This window comes from Quercus robur, chromosome 8 (genome assembly GCF_932294415.1).
Source record: "Quercus robur chromosome 8, dhQueRobu3.1, whole genome shotgun sequence".
In the NCBI taxonomy this organism is placed as follows: Eukaryota; Viridiplantae; Streptophyta; class Magnoliopsida; order Fagales; family Fagaceae; genus Quercus; species Quercus robur.
The window spans coordinates 32,655,779-32,674,743 of NC_065541.1; the positions used below are offsets into that span (position 1 = coordinate 32,655,779).

The 18,965-nt window shown below is 36.2% G+C and overlaps 1 protein-coding gene across 1 annotated transcript; it reads left to right on the top strand.

The window, feature by feature from the left end:
• Positions 1-7,038: 7,038 nt before the first annotated feature.
• LOC126696181 (uncharacterized) lies at positions 7,039-16,456 on the top strand. Its single transcript, XM_050392960.1, has 8 exons — positions 7,039-7,489; positions 7,567-8,448; positions 8,715-10,275; positions 10,411-11,127; positions 14,564-14,615; positions 15,188-15,347; positions 15,483-15,670; positions 16,298-16,456. Exons 1-8 carry the CDS (start codon positions 7,039-7,041, stop codon positions 16,454-16,456), a joined length of 4,170 nt encoding a protein of 1,389 aa, XP_050248917.1.
• The last annotated feature ends 2,509 nt before the right edge of the window (positions 16,457-18,965 follow it).

An 18,965-nucleotide genomic window follows, 5' to 3' on the forward strand; every position in this document is an offset into this window, starting at 1 on the left:
TAGAAAAGCTACCAGTGGCTGTATCCTTCCCCACTACAATAGCCAATTCATCATAGATCTCAATCTTTCTGTTCAGATACTCGCATGCTTACGATGCGCCTGTAAGGGAGAAATGAATGTATAATAACAATGCAATAATCACTTCACTCATAAATTCAATATTCAATTCAATATAGATGCCATTAGATGATTTAGGTCAATGATAAACAAAAAAATCTGTTGGGGAACAGGAGACATAACCCATGATTTTGAAGATAAGTACAACAAAAAATACCATCACAATTGTTAAGACTAGATTTTACAATAGATCCACACATGAAAGTTATATTTGAAAATTTGTAAAAGCAATGGAATCCTAAAAAGAATGACACTATAAATTTCATATAAAGAGGGTACTTGAGCAGCCTTGTCTTGTTCTCAATTCATAGATTATAAAAGCCAAAAATATATATTATCATTTATATTAAGAAAATATAGTTGGAAGCCATACCATGACTTCTTCTTGATATGTCTTCGCATCACATGTTATCATTTTTAAGTTATCGTCCCACCCAAAACCACTCTTCTTCCTAATAGTTTGAATAGTGGTCCACATGGTCCTCAAAGTCTACAGCCGATTCTCTACATAAGAGGTGTGGCACTCGACCCCAAATTGAGCGGATATCTCCTTCGCTACAAAAGCAAAGGAGTCGGCCTTGAAAGTGTTAGAAGGCTTGTTGCCCTTCGCAGCCTCCTCGGCAAGTAGCCTAAGCAAAGTTGTGTGCATGGGGGGCAGCCACTTGAACTGCTTAGTGCCGCCCACTTTCTCTTTTTCCTTTGACATTACTACATATGAAATTGTATAGTGAGAGTAGCATTTACTAATTACGCTCGAAATATGAACAACAAATCAAACACACATACAACCACACTTATAGATGTGCACAACATAATGAAACATGCTAACACTGGAAATAACAATGTAATGCTGGAATTACTTTTTCCTTACACCACCAGAAGTCTATAGTAAATACATTGTCCTTACAGAAAAAAAAAAAAAAATACAGCACATATTACAATCATAGAAATCTAAATAAAGTACTACTCTCCACTCCTGGTATAATCAGACCACATAACTTGGCATATCTGATCTCTCTTAGCATTCCACACTCTACTATCTTCAATGGAATCCCGACGTGACTGTATTTCTTGTTGGGGGCCACTAGACTCTACTTGGTTCATTGCAACCGCCATAATATGGTCATTTGGTTCAACCCCCATAATGTGATTATGAATCACACAACATGCTAACACTACTTTCACTTGGGTTTCAAAAGACCAAAATGGTTCTGCATCCAACACTCGAAAACATTTTTTCAACACTCCAAACCCTCGCTCAATGGTAGTTCTCAATGAAGAGTGTCGGAGGTTTTACAATTCTTGCTCATTCTCAGGAGGACGATCACTAAACTCTTTCAAGTGATATCGCACACTTTGATAAGGTGACAAAATTTCATTTTTATTACCATACCTAGCATCACCAAGATAATATTTACCTACATATATTCAAAAATAAAACCAAATCACTACTATGCTTAGGAAAACGCTTAACATTTATTAAACTAATAAACCAAAAAGGTGAAGTAATCCTATAATACCTTCGGGAATTGAAAATCCCCTTGGCCTAGCAAATGCATCATTTAACACACGTGAATCATGTGCACTGCCTTCCCATCTAGCCAATACATAAGTGAATTTTAAGTCAAAACTAATGGTAGCTAACACATTTTGCGTGGTTCCATCTTTGCGACCATGAAACCTTCCTTGTATTTTAGGTGGCACAGATGCACGAACATGTGTACCATCAATTGCTCCAACACAATCCTAATTTTCGACAGACATAATGGTTTAAAATTACACAAATCTTCACAATTTACAAAAATACACAAGTCGCAATATTTACCTTAAAATATGGGTAGAACCTTTTGCTATTCCTTATTACTGGGGGTGTATCTTCGCTAGGCAGTCTGATTAGAGCTCTATATAATTTTAGGACCCCCCCTAAGAACGACCTTGAAGTATCTATGAACAGTCTCAGTCGATCTATGGAACCAACTGCCAATTACACGGAACCTCACATTATGACCAATAATGTGACAGAAAATTAGCACTTGCTCCGTAATAGACATGTGAATAGTCGGGCATACGTGCTCCCCCTTAGTGAGGATGTGACATAAGTGGTGGAAAGCTATAGGCTTCATCCTAATTTGATTCACACAATGCCTCTCACTTCCATTCAGAACACTATTTATGTAATGTTCTCTCTCGATTGCATGATTAACATAAGGCACCCTAGGCAGTCATCTACGCTGCAATTTCCTTAACAATGCAACCCCCACAAGGAGGACAGATGCAACTAAGGCAAGAATTGTGGCTTTGGTTTTTTTTCTTCATCTAAAAAATCACAAACACTGTGGTCTAAGAGGTATGTAAACAAGCATGCTATTGATTGCACAGTATATAAAAACAGCCACAAATAGAAAACATCCAAACCACATTGATAACGAGTACCAAAATATTTATGCACATATATTTCTGTATAATTGTAACATCAACAACGTACACAACAGAATACCATCACAATCAATATTTATACCAACAAATCACATTGCATTCTATTTCTGTATAATTGTAACACCAACAAATCAATATTTGCTTGCTATTAAAAATTGGATATAAAGCGGTTTATATTATTGTAAAAAAGCAAGCTAGAAACTCTGTCCTAAATAGAGCCCTATGTTGTTCACCAATTCAGTATATGCTCATTACAAAATCTATGAAGAATTCATGAATAATACACAGTTTAGAGGAAGAATTGAAAAACAATTGCAAAATTCATACTAAACACAATCAATGCACAAAATACATTCTTTGGTGATGAGTGGGGGAACAAAAACCTTTCCACTAAAAAAATAAAAAAGGGAGGGAGGGAACAAAGTTCAGAGGGTATCAACTATCAAAGTAGTATTAAAAAAAGTTGAATCCTCCACGTGTGGAGAATCAATGCCATGTTATATGAGCTGTTCATTCAAAAATTGCAACTTGTAAAACACACTCACACACCATCTCATTCCCCGCCGCCTGCCCCTCCCACTACCCCTTTATGCTTCTTGGCAGATACTAGTTCTTACGTTAAAACTACATACTTCAGAAAGAACCAAACTTTTATAAATAAATAAATAATTAATTATATAAATAAATAAACAAATAAACAAATAAATAAATAAATAAATATATATATATATATTTATATATAGATCGGATCCGGAGGATGGGTTATTTATGGGTTGGAGGATGGGTTGTTTATGGGTTTGAGGGGATGTGGATCGGAGGTGAGGTGAGGTGAGGTTGAAGTGTGTGGATTGGAGGTGAGCTCGTCAGACTGAGAAATGAATCAACTGGAAAAGGAAACTTACTGTGGGTCTGCGTTTGGTGCTCGTCGAACTGTGGGTGGAGCTTGGTGAGTGATTGTGGGTGGAGCTCAGAAGTGACTGTCGGTGGACTGTTGGTGGAGCTTGGAGTGACTGTGGGTGGATCGGTGTGAGTGACTCGGTGTGGGTGGATTGGGTGGATCGGTGTGACTGTGAGTGAGCTAGTTTCTTTCTTCTTTCTCTCTCGCTCTCTCTGTCTTTGTACGTCTGATGAGTCCGGAAATGGTTTAAAGTGAAAATAAAAATGTAAACCAATTTACGGGTCAAAGCCACAAAACACACGGTCAAATGAAATGCTTTTCCGAAAAATTTTATTTTCCATGCGTAACCAAACACATGGTGAGGTGTAAAATCATTTCCTGAAATGATTTTATGCCAAAACAAATGCAGCCTAACGTGCATCAAATACCACATGAAGTTGGCAAATTCAGGAAAGGACAAACCATGAGCATCAAATGAGATTCCTATGACCTTCCAAGCTTCCCGAGCTGTTATGCAATCCCAGAACACATGCCCTCCACTCTCTGCTTTAGCATCACATGCCTCACAGGTTTGGTTATCTAACACTTTTCTGTGGCACAAATTGACCTTGGTTGGGAGGATGTTTTTGCTTGCTCGCCATGCAAAAGATCTGACTTTATTCAAAACTTGTAGCCACCAAATCTTTCTCCAGAGCTTTTTTTTTTACAATTTCGAGGAAAAAAAAAATCCTAACTTTAAGAATTTTGGAATCCTTTACTAATAAGTAATAACCCACTAAATACAACAAACCGAAAAATCCTAATTCTAAAATTTTGAGATTTTGTAGTTTAAAGTTATACATAAAAAAATAAGTTTATGGATTAAATAGTAAATAACATCTGATTGATATGAAATTTGACATGTGTTTTAAGAATATAAAAACATGCAATTCAAAAGTTAGATTTTCAAAATTTGTAGCCATCTTAATTATTTTAGTGTGAGTTGTAGTCTTAGCTCTTAGGCTACAACTAAGTTTGTAGTCAAACTTTGTCCTTAAATTTTGGTCCCCTTAGCAATATATTAGGACCTTACAAATAAAAAGAAAATGCCCAAAACTTTTTTTATTAAACTAAAATTTTGAAAGATGTGTAGTTTGCAACATTGATAATGAGACTACCATACAATGATTTCAAAATTAGAAAACTTGTAGAAGGAAATTGCAAAACTTTATGTATTTGCGTGTTTTTTTTTTTTTGTCAATATATGAAGTTATTTTTTTTATTACATTTTGTATAATTTAAATTTCTTAATGACCACTCTAGAAAAAATTTCCGGAGTCATCATTGATAAGGACATACTTTTTTCTATTTTACACAGCCACTTTTCAAAAACACATACATCAGATTATCTATTTAAACATTCTATTTTATTTAAATAATCATTTTTCATTCTTTTTTTATTATTATCTTCACACACACACACACACACACACATATATATATATATATATATATGAGAGAGAGAGAGAGAGAGAGAGAGAGAGAGAGAGAGAGAGAGAGAGAGAGGAATTTGATGAGGTGAGAGAATTTTTAAAAAATGATATACAAAGCTACAGTAAATGTATATATTTACACATTTAATTTAGTAATTTTGCAAATTTACACATCTTTAGCTTGACAAATGTGGGTATTTCAAGGGTTAAATGTGTAAATTTGACACATTTTTCTATTAGCGTACTGATGCAAATGCTCAATGTACACATCAAACATTTTATTAATATGCCATGATAGGACAGAAACTTACTACAAAAGCCTTTTAATCACAATGGTCTATTTTTTGTTGGTTCAAGTTAGCTCAAATAGTGAAAGCTTAGTGTAGCCACCGACAAGTTTCTAGAGGATGAAAATGTCAAGGTCTCTCTGTCAATAGGGAAGTAAGTTATCTACTTCTCTTAGGCTGTAGAAGTTTTGTCCCTTCTGGGAAGGAGAGTTTGTTCCGTGTGTTGTATCATTGTCCTCTAGGAGTATCACGCATACTCTTAGAGCTTGTAGGGTTTTTCTTCGAGGGGTTTGGGAAATAGTGTCCATATACTCTCCTTCTGTTTTGTGTGAACCTATTCTCAGTATAGAATGGAGCAATTGACCAGGAGCTGGGAAGACATGTCACTGTCAGACAAGGAGAGACAGGATTTCACACTACCTGAGGATCATCGAAAGGGAGAATTTGTGATTGCGGCTAAATTCTTAACTTCGCGTTTTCTTCAGATGGAAGCGGTAGCAAGAACTTTCAAGCAGATATGGCGTTTCAACAATGGATTTAGAATTCGCAATCAAGGAAACAACACTGTCCTGTTTGTCTTTGATAACCTTGCAGATGTTGATAAGATCCTGAACAGCCAACCTTGGAGTTTTGACAAGCACTTGATTATAATGCAAAGGTACACGAATGATATTCCAGTCAATGAGTTAGCTTTTAACAAAGTCCCTTTTTGGGTACAAGTCCATGATATCCCATGCAGTTTTTTAACAAGAAAGGTGGTAGAGAAGTTGTGTGATACAGTGGGTGAGGTCCAAAAGTCTATTGGAGCAGTGGATGACGATGGAGGTAGTTTTTTCAGAGTTCGGGTCCTGGTGGATGTCACTTTTCCGTTGTGTAGAGGAAGGGTTATCTCTCTACCAAATGGAAGAAAGAGCTGGGTAAACTTTAAGTATGAAAGATTGCCTAATGTGTGTTACTGGTGTGGGCAGTTGGATCATGACGATAGGGATTGTGAACTCTGGGTTGAAAGTAAGGGAACGCTTATCACTGATCAGCAACAATTTGGCCCGAGTCTAAGAGCACCACCGTACAAGACAGCAGGTAGGGACGTCATATATGTTCCAGGGTATTTTGAGGGAAGAGCTAGGCGTCCTCAAGGCAGAACGGTGGTGGCTGGACCAGTGGATGTGGCGCCGGACATGGAAGTGGAGGGGACAGGAGGAGTAATTACTGCTGAAACCGTTGCATGCCATGAGTCACCCATTATTTCAGGAGGGGCGTCAGTTACGGAAGGTAGTCTTAAACATGCCAGCTCCTTCCCGGATTTAATGCAGTCTATGGAGAATAAATCGGGGAGTAATGATTCAGGTATCCCAACAAATCCAAACGTGATTGATGCTGAAATAAATGTATCCAATTCAGCAAATTCCGTTGAGGAGCAGTGTACGTTGAGCAATGTAAATCTTGGCATTAATCTCGGAGACTCAAATTCAATGCCCAAGATAATAGGGTCAGCCTCCACTAGCAGGGTGTCGAAGTTAATGAAGAAAAACCTAGTTGATTCTAATTTGGACAATCCCGCCCATAACTCTGCCATTAATGAGCCTTTGATCCAAGCCATTGATGGGGAAGTGTCACAATCTGCCAATCTTAGAACGTGGAAAAGGTTCATGCGCCTTCCTAAACCTAATGAGGCAAAGACTACAGTGGAACGGGGAACAAAGAGGAAATCAAGTCCAGAATTTTCAGGTCTACACGATGTACCTAATAAACGCATGCAGGTTATTCGTGTTGATCAGAATACTTCTAATGTATTGGTGGAGGCTGTGGAGCAGCCCCGCCAGGAGCCATGAGTCTACTAGTGTGGAACAATCGCGAGCTTGGGAACCTAGTGACAGAGAAAGAGCTTGGTGAGATTTCCCGGGCAAAAGATCCCTCTGTCATGTTCATTGCCGAAACATGGGCAGATGAAGCAAGGCTAAAATCTATAAAACAATGGTTACAATTCGATCACATGTTTATGGTCCCTCGGATTCATAGAGGTGGGGGACTCGTGCTATATTGGAAGGAGTCTATCAAGCTGAATGTGGAAACTTCATCAAAAAACCATATTGATTGTATCATAGGGAAGGGAAGTGAAGATGCGTGGCGGTTTACAGGATTTTATGGCGAGCCTATTACCCATAGAAGATTTGAGTCTTGGGAGTTACTGAGACATTTGAATAGGCAATATGGCTTACCTTGGCTGTGTAGTGGGGACTTTAATGAGATTTTGAGAGGATCGGAGAAGATGGAAGGGAGTACTAGAAGCCACACACAAATGCAACTTTTTAGAGACACAATTGATGAATGTGGTTTTTTGGACATGGGTTACAAGGGACATCTGTTCACATGGAAGAATTTTTTAGTGATGGGAGAACAATTACAGAGAGATTGGATAGGTGTTTGGCCAATAACGAGTGGTTGGTTCGATTTGAGGGTTCTATGGTGCACCATTTGGCTTGTAGCACCTCAGATCATTCACCCTTGTGGATCTTACCCGAAAATCTGGTGGTGACTAATTCAGAGAAGCCATTCCGGTTTGAAGAGATGTGGTTGGCGGAGAAAGGGTGTACAGAGACTGTTAAGGCCGAATGGGGGAAGTGCAGAAACAACACCAATAATCCATCGAGCATTGTCGGAAAAATTGAGAATTGTGGTAAAGCTTTAACAAAGTGGAGCCGCAATTGCTTTGGTAGTGTCCGAAAAGAATTGAAGCATAAACAAAAACTATTGGCTCAAGCAGAACTGGAAGCTCTTACTACGGGAGTGAATTTTAGAGCAAGAATGCTCAAAACCGAGGTCAATGATCTTCTTGACAAGGAAACAAGGATGTGGTTCCAGCGGTCTAGATCTCTTTGGGCTGTACATGGAGATAAAAATTCGAAATACTTTCACCGGAGGGCATCCCAAAGGTTGAGGAAGAATTGGATTGATGGGATCAAGGATTCACAAGGTAGGTGGTGCTCGGATCCAATTGAGGTGGCTGCGGCTATTCTAGAGTTTTATAGTAATCTATTCTCATCTCCCCATACTTGCCGACCAGAAGTGGTTTTGGATTCAATTCAGTGTATTGTGTCTAATGATATGAATAGGCAGCTCTTGGAGGAATTCTCAGAAAATGAAGTTCATATGGCTCTCAATCAAATGGCCCCTATGAAAGCTCCGGGTCCAGATGGAATGCCCCCCATTTTCTATCAGCACTACTGGGATTTGATGGGTAAGGAATCACTCATTCTGTGCTTTCTTTTTTAAATACTGCCTCCCTTCCGGAACACTTAAACCACACTTTTATCACTTTAATCCCGAAGGTAAAAAATCCTGAGTTGGTATCTGAATTTCGCCCTATAAGCCTATGCAATGTTTTGTATAAAATATTCTCCAAGGTTTTGGCAAACCGTTTGAAAAAAATCCTTCCTCATATTATCACTGATAACCAAAGTGCGTTTACAAAAAACCGGTTGATTACAGACAATATCCTTGTAGCTTTTGAGTCCCTTCATAGTATGCAAAATCATAATTCTACAAGGGGGGGTTACATGGCTCTTAAGCTTGATATGAGTAAGGCGTATGATCGGGTGGAGTGGGTTTTTTTGGAAGCTATTATGAGGAAATTGGGGTTTCATGAGAATTGGATTTCACTTATGATGCTTTGTATTTCAACTGTATCGTATTCCATCCTTATTAATGGTGCACCAACGGGGTTCATTAGACCAACAAGGGGAATAAGGCAAGGAGACCCCCTCTCCCCGTTCTTGTTCTTACTATGTACCGAAGGGCTCCATGGCTTAATCTCTCAAGCATCCTCGAGAGGAGACATTCATGGATTCTCTCTTTGTAGGAGGTGTCCCTCACTAACCCATCTACTTTTTGCAGATGATAGCCTATTATTTTGCAGATCAAATGTTGAGGAATGTCAGAAAGTTATGGAAGCGTTGCAAGTTTATGAGGTTGGTTCGGGGCAACAACTCAACAAAGCAAAAACCACAGTTTTCTTTAGCAAGTCCACCAATGAAGAAAATAGACGGTTGATTAAAGAATGCTTGGGGGTGGAAGAGATTAGGAGTTATGAGAAGTACTTGGGGCTACCATCCTTAGTGGGGAGAAATAAAAAAATTAGTTTCAACTACATAAAGGAGCGTGTTTGGCGGAAGCTTCAAGGTTGGGAAGGAAAATTACTTTCTCAAGCCGGTAGAGAAATCTTGATAAAGGCGGTGGCCCAAGCAATCCCCACCTATTCAATGAATTGTTTCAAGCTTCCTGTTGGTTTGTGCAATGAGATTGAGGGGCTAATTAGGAAGTTTTGGTGGGGTCAAAGGGGGGATAGGAGGAAAATACATTGGGTAAGATGGGAGGAGCTTTGTAAACCTAAGAGTGAGGGTGGGATGGGCTTCAAGGACCTTGCATTATTCAATGACGCTCTCTTAGCAAAACAAGCTTGGAGATTACTCCATAACACTAATTCCCTCTTCTATAAGGTCTTCAAATCAAAGTTTTTTCCAAATTGTTCCATCATGGAGGCAACAGAGTGCCATTCGGGTTCATACGCATGGAGGAGTATTTTAGTTGGTAGAGAGGTGCTTAAAGAGGGCATGAGATGGAGGGTGGGCTCGGGTGCAAAGATTAAAGTATGGTCCGACCCTTGGCTGCCTTCAGAATTCCTTCCATATGTCATTTCCCCACCAGCCAGGGGCTTTGAAGATATCACAGTGTCAAGCCTTATCAACCAGGATCCAGTCTCTTGGAACATGCCTTTGCTACATGATCTTTTCCACTCAAGAGACATCTCCTTGATTAAGTCTATTCCACTAAGCAACTTGGCAGTAGAAGACAAGCTCTTTTGGCCCTTTACTCCATCGGGCTTGTACTCTGTTAAGTTAGGGTACCATTTTCTTTGCAAAGCCAAAAGCCTAGATGACAATTCTTACCAACCAGAATTGGATGGTATATGGGAGAAGGTGTGGGGGTTAACAATGCAGCCAAAGATTAGAAATTTTCTGTTGCGTGCAATCAAAGACACCATCCCGACTAAAGCAAACCTTAAACGGTGAAGAGTAATCCCAACCGATTGCTGTGATCACTGCTTTAACATCTCGGAGAACACCTTACACGCGTTGTGGTCATGCCCCTCTCTGTCCCAGGTATGGTTACATGATCAGAGCTGGAGAAACTGCCATTCCAGGACATTTGAGAGGTTCAGGGACTTAGTGGAATTCATTATTGAAGACGGCTTGGACTTGGCAAGCTTTGCTACTACTGCATGGATGATATGGCATAGGAGGAATGCTTTGAGAACCACCAGCAAGCCCTTCTCGATCCAGCAAGTGCTCCCTGAGGTGCGGGCAGTCCGAGCTGCCTATGTCTGCTCCATTCCGCCTAAACCCCCTCATCCACCCTCTAGAGCTCCAGAACGGATCATCTGGAAACCTCCACCCTGGCCGAGACACAAAGTAAACTTTGACGGAGCTGTGTTTAGGGAGGACGATTCAGCAGGTGTTGGTGCTGTGATCCGGGATGAGAAGGGTTTCATGGTGGCTGCAATGGCGGAAAAAATTCCACTCCCCTATTCGATCACTGCACTTGAAGCTCTTGCAGCAATAAGGGCTCTGAGATTGGCTGGGGACATTGGTCTTGAGTCTTTCATCCTAGAGGGGGATTCCAAGATCACTATTGATGCTTTAGCAGGAAATATCGTGGAGCATGCTGAGTTTGGTAATCTGTTTGAGGAAGCTAAGTGGTTGGCAAGTCAGTTTGGTGATGTGAGTTTTAATCATGTAAGGAGACAGGGCAATGGTGCCACGCATAACAGTGCTAGACATGCAAGACATGTTAGCGAGTATACGGTGTGGATGGAGGATGTTCCTCCACATCTTTCTACTATAATTCAAGCCGAGTTGGCGTCTTTTGAATAAAGTTACAGTGTTCCTTTCTCCAAAAAAAAAAAAAAAAAGTTAGCTCAAATAGTAATGTTTCTTGTCCCTTGAATAAGGTACTTGAATTTCCACAATAGTTTATTAATATAAAAGTGGGCCCATTATAAAAATTATACAAAAGGAAAATGATCTAGCGGTGAATATGATAGACTTCCAGTAGTAACATTTGATAAATTAATAAATGTGTTTACATGATAAAAATCATATATATTTTCTCATTATTATTAAGTTAATGTAAGCAAGCAAAAACACTTAAGTGCTTCTAGATTACATATTGAATAAAATCAGATTTCATTTATTGAAACACATATAGAATTTGGTAGAGTAAAGTATTACATCGCTTTGGTCCTAAATACAATCTAAGTAAAAAAGATACAAAACTTTGGTCCTAATACAATCTACTAAAAGAAAATGATAAAACACTACTTTACAAATCAAAACCTTAGGTTCGGGGGCTAGGTTATAGAATAGGAAGGTGTTAGGCACCCATTCTTTCCAAACAAAGTCCGGTCTTCTAGACTCTAAATGACCATTTAAATACCCATGACCAATGATATGCAACAGATTATGAAATGCAACATGTTATGTCAGTTTTCTTAGATCTATGGCTAAATGTTATTTAGAGACCTCAGATCTACATTCTACTTTATGTAAAGAATCAAATCTGATGTTTAATGTGAAAAAAAATGTTTTGAATAAAAATATGTAGATCTGAGGTTAATTATGTAAAATAAAAAATAAAAAAGAGTTTTGATGACAAAGTGGAGATTTGGATTCTAATGTAAAAATCTATGAGTTTTGGTAAGAACAATTTAGATCTGATTTAGATATGAAAAATAATGAGTTTATTAATGAGAACATTGTAGATCTGATTTAGACATGAAAAAGAATGAGTTTTTAATGAGAAAATTTCATATCTGATTTGAGATGAAAAATAATGATTTTTAATGAGAAAATTGCAGATCTAAAACCTTTAATAACAAATAACCATAAATCTAAGATTATGTTTATGTTATGAACAACGCTAAATCTACTTGTTCAAGCATATGGATCAAATAATCATTGTATTCTAATCATTGAATCAAGACTTAAAGAAAGGAAAAAACATGCTAGAGATTGATATTTACATGCTAAGATGGAATGCACAATTAAACATACATGCTCCTAAAGAAATAAAATTTATACATGCATCATTGCACGAATGAATTCTAAAGGGGGAATTATTTTAGATCTCTATTTGAGTTCTAAAGAATTATCACTTAACAAAAAATAAAATCTTAAAGTCAAACTTCTAGAGTTTCTTTAATGTTAAGGGGAGAGGAGCTGTTGAATGTTGAGAGGTTTCCTCTATTTATAGGTGTTAGTTGCTTGAAAAATAAGTCAGATCAACTTAAAAAATAAGCAAAATGTATGGGGAAAATCCTAAAAAAAAAAAAGAGATTTGCGTAAGAATTAGGTTGAAATTTTGAAAGCTAAAGGAAAACTTGATTCCCTACAACCTTGCCAAAAATAGCCTCCTCCAAATTTCAAAGTTTACTATGCCAAAAGTGCCTTGGAACATGAATTTGAAAATTGCTACTTGATTAGCATAATTTTGAAGTGTTTTCCAACTCTAAAACTGTATTTGGACAAATTTTAGAGATATATTCATGATAAAACTCATCCCAAAAACCTAATTATCTGTAGTCTTTAACTATTATCAACTTATTTGTTTGAATCACATGCAACAGATCTCACTTTAATTAAAATACTTAACCAATCACAAAAATTCATTTAATTAATTTTAATTATTAACCAATCAAAATTAATTTCAATTAATCACACGTGATCAGTTTCGCCCAAATATGTAGACTGTTAAAACTTGATCTTGTGATATCTTTTGATCCAACCATCTGATTTGGAAACTGAACATATCGTTGTGATCGTTAGAATCTCAAGATCATTTTAATGATATATGATGAATGACTTAATGTCTAATATGCAACCTTGATTTTTGGGTACCTAGAATGGTTATTTTGGTTACCTTCCAAGGTTAAATTATTGGTACAAAATTGAGTGTATACAGTGTGATTTGTTTTTGGGTATTTTATCTTTTTTTGGGTAATGTCATTAAGTGCTAGAATTTGGAGATTGATTTCAACCAATAAGATCAAGATAGACATGTGGCTAGAACTTGGTTGCTGCAACTAAGATTTGAGCTTCAAAGAGTAGGAGCTAACACCCTAAGCTAGGTGTCAAGCTTTTAGCCTACTTTAGGAAGTTTCGCTGGAGATCTTTTTATGCCCTCCAAATTGCATTTCATTAAATTTTCCTTTTTGGAATTCATGGGCTTGGTTCATGAATTAGTTTTTAGAAATTTTTAGTACTTCAGAAGCTAGTTTGCTAGGGTTTAGATGATTTGGTCATGGCTTTCCCCAGTGGTAACTGAAACTTAGGGAGGAAGAATGGTATTTATTGCATTTAAGCCTTTTGGTGTTAGCCCACCCTCTAGTACTATTCACGTCAGAATTGGCAGTGGTAGAAAGGCTGATGGGATAGGTGGCCAACTCCTAATTTGGTTTGGGAGCTTGGTTGCTTCTTGAGGTGCTCTCCAGCAAAAGGTAGAACTAAAGGGGGTTCTCTAGTTGGGTCAGTTTTCACATATGAGCTATTTTTGCTGAGATTTTAGGTTGGACTTGGCTATAAGGGCTGAGTATTTTGGTGGGCCTCTGACTTGATGGTTCTCTCCACTTGGGCCTATCCTTTTGCTTTCTCATTGTGAGCCCTACAAAATAGATAAAGTTACCATATATTGCCATGAATTTTTATTCCACATGGGCTTTAGTTGTTAGAAAAATGAAATGTATTCATGAGTTTTAATTAGGACTGAGCAAGGGACCCGACCCACCCAACAACTCGACCTAACCTGACAAGTTTTGGGCGGGTTTGAGAATATTCGGGTTGGGTTTCAGGCCTTAATTTCAGGTTATTTTCAGGTTCAAGTCAGTTTCAAGTCGACGTCGAGTCTTATAAATATGCTACTTCTGAACCCGATTTTTTTTTTTTTTGAAAAAAACCCTACTCTTTTTTGGGTTTTTTTTTCTTCTTCTTCTTAATTTCCTTATCTTAGTCTCTGATTTTGGGAGTTTTTTTTTTTTCATTGGTTTATTTATCTCAAAGAGGAAAGCAATTTGGTTTCAGCAAAATCTTTAACAGATTGGATTCTAAGGTATAATTATTTTTTGATGTGAATATGCTTTGGGTTTTATTTCTGATATGTCCTGGGTAAACTTTGATATGTACTTTGTTCTTGCTAATACTCCGCTTTTTTTTTTTTTTTTTTGCTCTATTTAATTGTTTTTTCTTCTATTCTCTTTTGAGATTTTTGTACATTTTGGTTTTCTGTTTGATTATATGAATTAGGTATTCTTTATTTTTGCTGATATTGAAGGTTGAGCTACAGTTTGATGTTTCTGTAATTTGTTTATGAAATTGTTGTATGGATTGAAAATGTGATTTTCTTGGATCTGTTTTTTTTTTTTTTTTTTTTTTTTGGGTTTTTTTTCTTGGGTTATAATAGTTGCTACTGCTCTAATAGAACTATAAACAAATGATTACGCTTTTATACATACATACATACATACATAAATATATATGTATATATATATATATATATTTTCTCTTTTGTGTGAGGATGATTGGACTGAAAACTGAAGTGAAAAGAAATGATTTTGTAGATAAAAGGCTTTGTTTAGGTCAAGGTTTTGCATATTGAATTGTTTCAATAAGTGGGTCTCATGGTTTTCAAGAACCTTATGAAGCTGCTTTGGGTTTTGATTTTCTTGTTTTGGTATTTTTGCTTAATCTATTCTTGAAAAAACAAATGAATATAATCTCCTTGATGGCCTTTAAATGAATGATTGGACCACTTGCATTATAGGTAATCTTTATTTTCTGTTGGCTAAGTTTGGAGCATTATGTCATATCTCTATGTTTTTCTTTTGTGAATGCATTGTTTAATGATTGATTTGTTTTGTGTGGTACTAGATCATGGATTCAATGGAGCCTACACAACCTGATGTTGCCACTGCAAGACCAACTATGAGACCTCCTCATCCACCGCAGGTGATATCTTCTTCTAATCCTAATAAGAGAAAATCACCATCATCGGCTTGGGACCACTTTGAGAAGTTTATAGATGAGGAAGGTAAAACTAAGGCAAGATGTATATATTGTAGCAAGGAGTACATGGCTGATAGCAAAATTTATGGGACATCTAATTTAAAAAAACCATACACCCATTTGTCCTGAATATGTTTTTAATGAATTGCATGATGGACAGACCCATTGTCCAAGGATGTAGAGGAGGGAAATCTAGTGCATAGGACTTTTACAAATGTTATGGGTAGAAAAGTTCTTGCTGAGATGATAATATTGGATGAGCTTCTATTTAGGTTTGTAGAGAATCAAGGATTTAGAAGGTTTTGTAATGTCTTCCAACCTAATTTTAGTATCCCATCTCGCTTCATGGTAGCTAAAGATGCGAGTCGGATTTATTTTGAAGAGAAGGATAAGTTGAGAATTGCCTTGAGAGGCCGTAGGCTTTGCCTTACCACCAACACATGGACTTCAATTCAAAATTTTAATTACATGTGTCTTACTTGTCATTTCATAGATGATGATTGGAAGCTATATAAAAGAATTTTAAATTTTTTGTATTGTTGATAACCATAAGGGGAAAACCATTGGCAAAATGGTTGAATCTTATTTAGAAGAGTGAAATATTAAGGGGATTTTCACCTTGACGGTGAATAATGCTTCCTCAAATGACATAGCCATTAGTTACTTGAAAGAAGCTACTAATATGTGGAAATGTATTATTTTGGGGAATGAATTTGTTCACGTGAAGTGTTGTGCTCACATCTTGAATCTTATTGTGACCGAATCTTAAAACATCATAATAAGTCAATTGATAGGGTGCATCATGCGGTTAGATATGTGAAAGCTTCTCCAAATAGGTTACAAACCTTCAAGAGGTGTGTGAAGAAAGTGAAAATAGAGTCAAAGGCCATTCTATGTTAGGATGTGGCCACTAGATGGAACTCCACCTATAAAATATTGGAAAATGCTAAAAAGTTTGAACATGCATTCAAGCAGATAGAATATGAAGATCTTGATTATATTCTACACTTTCGGGATGGGGACTATGATAGGAGACCTCCAAATGAGGATGATTGGGAGACTTGTAGAAAATTTGTTAAGTTTTTGAACTTTTTTATAATGCCACAAAGAGGTTTTCAGGTTCCTTGTATGTGACATCAAATGCTTTCTTTGATGAGATATATATGATTAAAAGAAAGATAGATCTATTTTCTAGGAGTAAGGACCATTTTTTGTACTCAATGGCAAAAACAATGAAAGAGAAGTTTGACAAGTATTGGGGGAGCGGGGAGGATTCATCAAAGAACAATCTGTTGGGTGTGTAGATGAGGTTGCAAAATACTTGATGGAGAATAGTGAAAGGGGAAATGACAAAACCTTTAATATACTGGCTTGGTGGAAGTATAATACTAATAAGTATAGTATACTATCTTGACTGGCACGAGATGTGTTGGCTGTACTTGTTTCTATTGTGGCTTCTGAGTTGGCATTTAGTACGGGAGGGTGTATACTAGACCCATTCCGTAGTTCACTTGCCCCTGAGATGGTACAATCTCTCATATGTACTCAAAATTGGCTTCAATCTTTAATGCAAATTTCGCTTCAACAAGTCATGGATGATGTTGAGTTATTTTAAGATTATGGAAAATGTAATGTTCTTAAAATTTATAAACTTGTGCTTTAACTGAAATTTAATATATCTTGTTAGTGCATTAAATGGAATTTAATATATATTGCTGTTCAAAAATGTTTTGAAACTTTTTTAGAAGTGAAGTTAGCTTCACCTTCACCATCAAGCACTGTTACTGATCTTGACTGATTTCCCTACATACATGGTGAGTTTTGTTTCTGTGTTTTTTTTTTTTTTTTGGATTGGGTGTCATTTGCTACCTGCTGCTATTGTTACTGATTGAAGCTTTTATCATTTCTGTTTTCTTCAATCTTTTTCTATGATATGTTTAATACCTATGATGCAATTATCAATTTTTTTTCTTGGATTCTGTTTGTGTTAGGATTAATTAATATGATATTAGGTTCACTGCTGAATTTTGCTGCTTAAAGCTCTCATCCTTGAAGCCTGCTATCAATTACAACTAGTATGTAACCCCGTGCTTACGCACGGGTATTGTTAATTGTAATGATACTATTGATGTTAGCTTGGGTTATAAACATATAGAACATTAGTTCAACCAAGACATTTGAAGGTACTAAAATGATTTTTCCTTTCAATTGTCATGATATTGGTTACGTTAAGTTTCTTACTACAATGCACAGTTACATTTATGAATAATGACAATTAAATATATAAATTTTTTATCAAATATACACATTAATTTCAAATTTTCATTATAGAATAAACTCTAACTATCATCAGAAAGAGCCAAATTATGTGCCTTTTTGTTTTTGATAATACATAAAAAAGATAAAGTAGGTTTTTGATGTGTTAAAATGACATATTTTTACAACACCTGATGCTGATCTAAAAGGAATCCCTTAATGGCAATGCCCCATTAATAATATTTCAATCCATATTGTTAAGACTATAAAAGAAATATGCAATAAAAACATATATATATATATATATATATATATATTTATTTATATATATTTATTTATTTAAGGTTGCTCTTAAAAAAATAAAAAATAAAATCATTTTTCCCAATTGCCAAGGGGCCTCGATAAGTCAAAATAGCATTGGGGCTGAAGCCTTAAGAGATTAAATTTTATAAGATTGCGGTGTAAAAATGAAGTTTTACCTCTCCAACCCCAACATGAAACTTCATAATATTACATGTATTAAAGAATAGGCACAACTACACTCAATCAATTCTAATACCAATTTGAAAATTCAACTTAACTATAAGTTTAATAAGATGTTATTATGTGTGGTTGAATCTATTGAGCTTTAAGTAAAAAACTGATGTGGCAATTTCTTTTTGGATGGCCCCATACTTACCGAATTCAGACTCAACCCTTAAATCAGCTAAGGATCACAAATATCTTTTCTACAACATACTTCACTAAAACAGAGGATACAAAATTATAAACAAAAATAACCAAATATAAACAAAAGCAAAAACTAAATTTTAAAGTTAAGTTATTTGGATCTAATAGATGAGAAATACCACCTAATAAGAATCATAGATGCGATATTGCAAATTGCATCCAATAGCAATAAAAACGGCTTGATTATTTGAATAATTGATCATAGATGTATTGAGTAAGATGCTTCATTACATTTCTTGAAATCTCCCACGTCACAACTCCTTAATAAGTATGGAAACTGCTTGGAAAAGCTGTAACAATACATTAAACATATATTATTAACACATGGGAGTAGAAAATGATAAATCCAAATAATTCGTTTATCATAGAATTTAGTGCATTGATTGTAGGAGTACTCAACAATCATAAATCAACAACTGCGAGCTAAAAACTTGTCGTTGTAAAAGTAAAAAAGAAAAAGAAATGTAAACACATTAAAAGTAATAGGTCTTACAAAATTAACCCCAAAAAAAGAAACAATATCTTCTACCAATTACTCAAATGAAAATCATATATAATGCCCAAATTTAAAAAGTAAAAATAAAAAATTTACCAAAAGCTGTTTCAGCAATTTGACAGAGGCGAAAGGGTGATAAGTGGTAACCCTCGGATCTCTCTC

Coding starts and splice junctions, on each gene's coding strand:
- LOC126696181 (XM_050392960.1), top strand. CDS start 7,039: ATGAGTCTACTAGTGTGGAACAATCGCGAGCTTGGGAACCTAGTGACA. Junction 8,449..8,714: donor GCACTACTGGGATTTGATGG/GTAAGGAATCAC, acceptor ATATCCTTGTAG/CTTTTGAGTCCCTTCATAGT. Junction 15,671..16,297: donor GTATCCCATCTCGCTTCATG/GTAGCTAAAGAT, acceptor GCATTCAAGCAG/ATAGAATATGAAGATCTTGA.